Below are 3,082 nucleotides of genomic sequence, written 5' to 3'. Positions count from 1 at the left end.
AAATAAACGGTCAAAGCTGACTCAAATAGTCTGATTCAAGTCATCAGACGACAACAGGATATCAAACTACACAAATGTAAAACTAAAATGGCATATTTATTTAAAACTACTAAATATTGATAAAACAAAGTATTCCTAAAAGAGAAAGAAAAATACTGGTTTGTTTGTAATTTTATAAATAAAATTGAAAAATATTATCTGACGTTTATTTCAATCCATTGTTTTACGTTTTGTTTGACTATTCTAAATGCTGATCAATGTGAAAGTGAGAAACTGCAACCCTGAACAAAGTGGAGTGAGGGCCTGTCTTTAAATCGCCATGGCTGGGTCAAGATGTCCTCTCCAAGACTATCTTCTTACGTGATGGTACATCGGCCTGCGGTGAAAGAATGACTGCCTTCTAATTAATCCTTATCCCGACTAACCATGCTGACAATGGTTTGCTTGCTCTTCTCATTTACAGGCTTCTTTGACGACATGTGGATGATGGTGTACAGATATGGGTTCAGAGATGAGTTAATGGGCAGGACGAACACCACCAACCAAGCGTAGATGTCGGGTGTGACATCGACCCCGACCGTCTGGACTAGGACGCCGAGGATGATGATGGGCATCCAACAGCAGAAGTCGGTGCCGACGATCAGGAACATCTTCAGAGCCATCTTGATCTCCATGGCTGCTTCAGACTTCCGTCCGACCTCGGCTTGATCCAGTCGTATCTTGATGAAGATGACGATATAGGAGAGGAGGATGATGACAAAGCTCACCAGGTTGACACCAAGGTACAGGACGATGGAGTACTGCCATGTTGAGACGGTGGATCCAGAGGCAACGTTGTAGATCACCGTGTTGTACTGAGCAGACGAACGCTGGTCAATCTCAGTGGAGATATCCGTCGATTTCCTAATGAATGGGAGACCAACGCAGACATCACTGAGGCCGTAGGCATCGGGGTGGATGGTTATCAACAATACACCGATTAGACTGAGAAAAAGGGCGACTATCCAGATGGCAGCCAGAGCGAGGCGAGCAGATGCGATGCTTAGACGATGGCGGCTGAAGGGGAACATGATAGAGATGAAACGATCAGCTGTTATCAAGGTCAAAAGAAAGACCGATGCTTCGCTGCTCAGGACAGATAGGAACCCTGCAATCTGGCAAGTAACACTGGAGCGCCACTCATCGGCCCGACCTTCCCAGAAATAGGAGTCTCCGATGTAGATGTCCATGACTGCTATCAACAGCATGTAAACGCCCATTAAGAAGTCGGACACTGCTAGGTTGGTGATGAACATGGACTGTATCTTAGCAACCGTTGTCATGGGAGCGCTCCTGATCCTCAAGGTGATGACAAAGAAGTTACCGCAGAGGGCGCTCAAACCAAGGATCCAGATGAAGACCTTGATCGTAGTGTTCTGGAGAAACGTCTTACGGCATGTGAAGAGAGGATGAGGAGGTTCCTGAACAACGCAGGTTGCTTGCTCGGGTAACAAGCAACACAAACGTTGGTCATACACGTATCTATGAATTAAGGTGATGTAAGAGAAAATCATCAGCTGGTTCAATCTTCATAACATATCGATCTACTACTATAACTTTTTTTTTGTAGATAGTGACGTGAATGTACAGTATATATACAAACTGATTTCACGTGGATGGTAAAAAGGTAATCCCTCTTGCTTGGTAAACCAAATGCCTTTCCCAGTGAAACTATCTGGTTTAAAATCTTAATAATTGGCTTTGCCCGGAACTGAATCCAGGGAATACCAAACTGTTCGGTGTAGACCTATCTGTATAATGTGTAATAATTCCTAGACACTTTGTGCGTGATAAAAGTAGAATAAAGTGGTCCGTTTCACTATTCTGAAAGTCAACGAAAGCGGGATCAGAGTTTTTGACATCCCCGATTTAAGACGTCTACTCAAATGACAAGTAAGGTTGCCGAACAATACTGTTTTTACCACTAACACCTACGTTTCATGATAGCAAAACACTACGTTACTTGATTTGATTTTGATTTATTTACCAACAGCAACAGCAATACATTTCAAGAAGCGAAACTACTTACAAAGCCTTCAGGGAATCCAGACCATCGAATATACCGGGGTAAAGGAGGTAAGGTTCATTATTCAGCGATGAAATGATTCTGGAATACAAATGACAAAATTAATGTTGAATTTAAAGAGACACCTTAAAGAGTAAGTGGTAGAGAGTGTTGGTGAGAATTGGGGCGAGCCACTGATGGGCTTAGTATCTGATATGCTCCGAGCACGCACACATTAATACTATACGCACACACACCAACACGCACACACGCATACTTTACCGAAAATGACCGTACGAAAATAAGGCTCTTGATTTAAACATGGAATTAAAGGTAACTTTGTTCCTGCTTGAACCGATGCTTTGTATTATTTCAATTCAATGAAACAACTTCTTCTTTTTTTTCTTTTGGTTTTGGGGAAAAAATGTTTACATTTACAATGAGAAATAGCGATTGTACACATTGTAGAACTTTTTAAAAATATATATATTTCATCATAAATATGGCATCAAACTCACAAGTCAGATACCGTAGATAAGTTCTGGAAAGCTCCGGGTTCAATGTACTTGAGTTGATTGTTGTTAAAATTGCTGTGTAAAGTAGAAAATAGAATATTAAACTACCTGGAAATGTACAACTGGGGTGGCTTAAGGGCTCTCTAAAGGGAGGGTGTACGATTCTGAAAATTGCTAAATTAAAGGGGGGTTTTGTGTTGTGTACTCAAGGTCGGGCAACACAGCAACCAGGAGGAGAGAGGGTAGAACTGGTTGCTACTGTCCCTTTAACGAGCCCAATGATGTAGACTTCTTTTTAAATATAGGTAGGATGGGAGTGGGGTTATACTTATAAGGTAATGCACCCCGGCAGTGTTGGTCAAGGCCGTAGACTAAAAAGATATGTATATCTTGTAGGTGCATTCATTTGAGGAGGCGCTTTGGCTCAGTCGGTAATGCGTCTGCCCGTCGAACATCGATCGTGGGTTCAAATCCAAGCAAGGTGGATGAATGTGTTAACATGTGTTAACGTGCCCATCCCCTG

General features: G+C 42.2%; 1 protein-coding gene across 1 annotated transcript; it reads right to left on the bottom strand.

Annotated features, from left to right (window-relative positions):
- Positions 1–237: 237 nt before the first annotated feature.
- On the bottom strand, positions 238–1,553 carry LOC764168 (G-protein coupled receptor GRL101-like). The gene has a single exon (XM_030974012.1). The coding sequence runs from the start codon at positions 1,551–1,553 to the stop codon at positions 405–407; it is 1,149 nt and encodes a 382-aa protein (XP_030829872.1). The 3' UTR covers positions 238–404.
- Between the last annotated feature and the right edge of the window lie 1,529 nt (positions 1,554–3,082).

Source organism: Strongylocentrotus purpuratus, unplaced genomic scaffold (assembly GCF_000002235.5).
Source record: "Strongylocentrotus purpuratus isolate Spur 01 unplaced genomic scaffold, Spur_5.0 spur5_scaffold_7, whole genome shotgun sequence".
Classification (NCBI taxonomy): Eukaryota; Metazoa; Echinodermata; class Echinoidea; order Camarodonta; family Strongylocentrotidae; genus Strongylocentrotus; species Strongylocentrotus purpuratus.
This window is presented reverse-complemented; position numbering and strand designations above follow the sequence as displayed.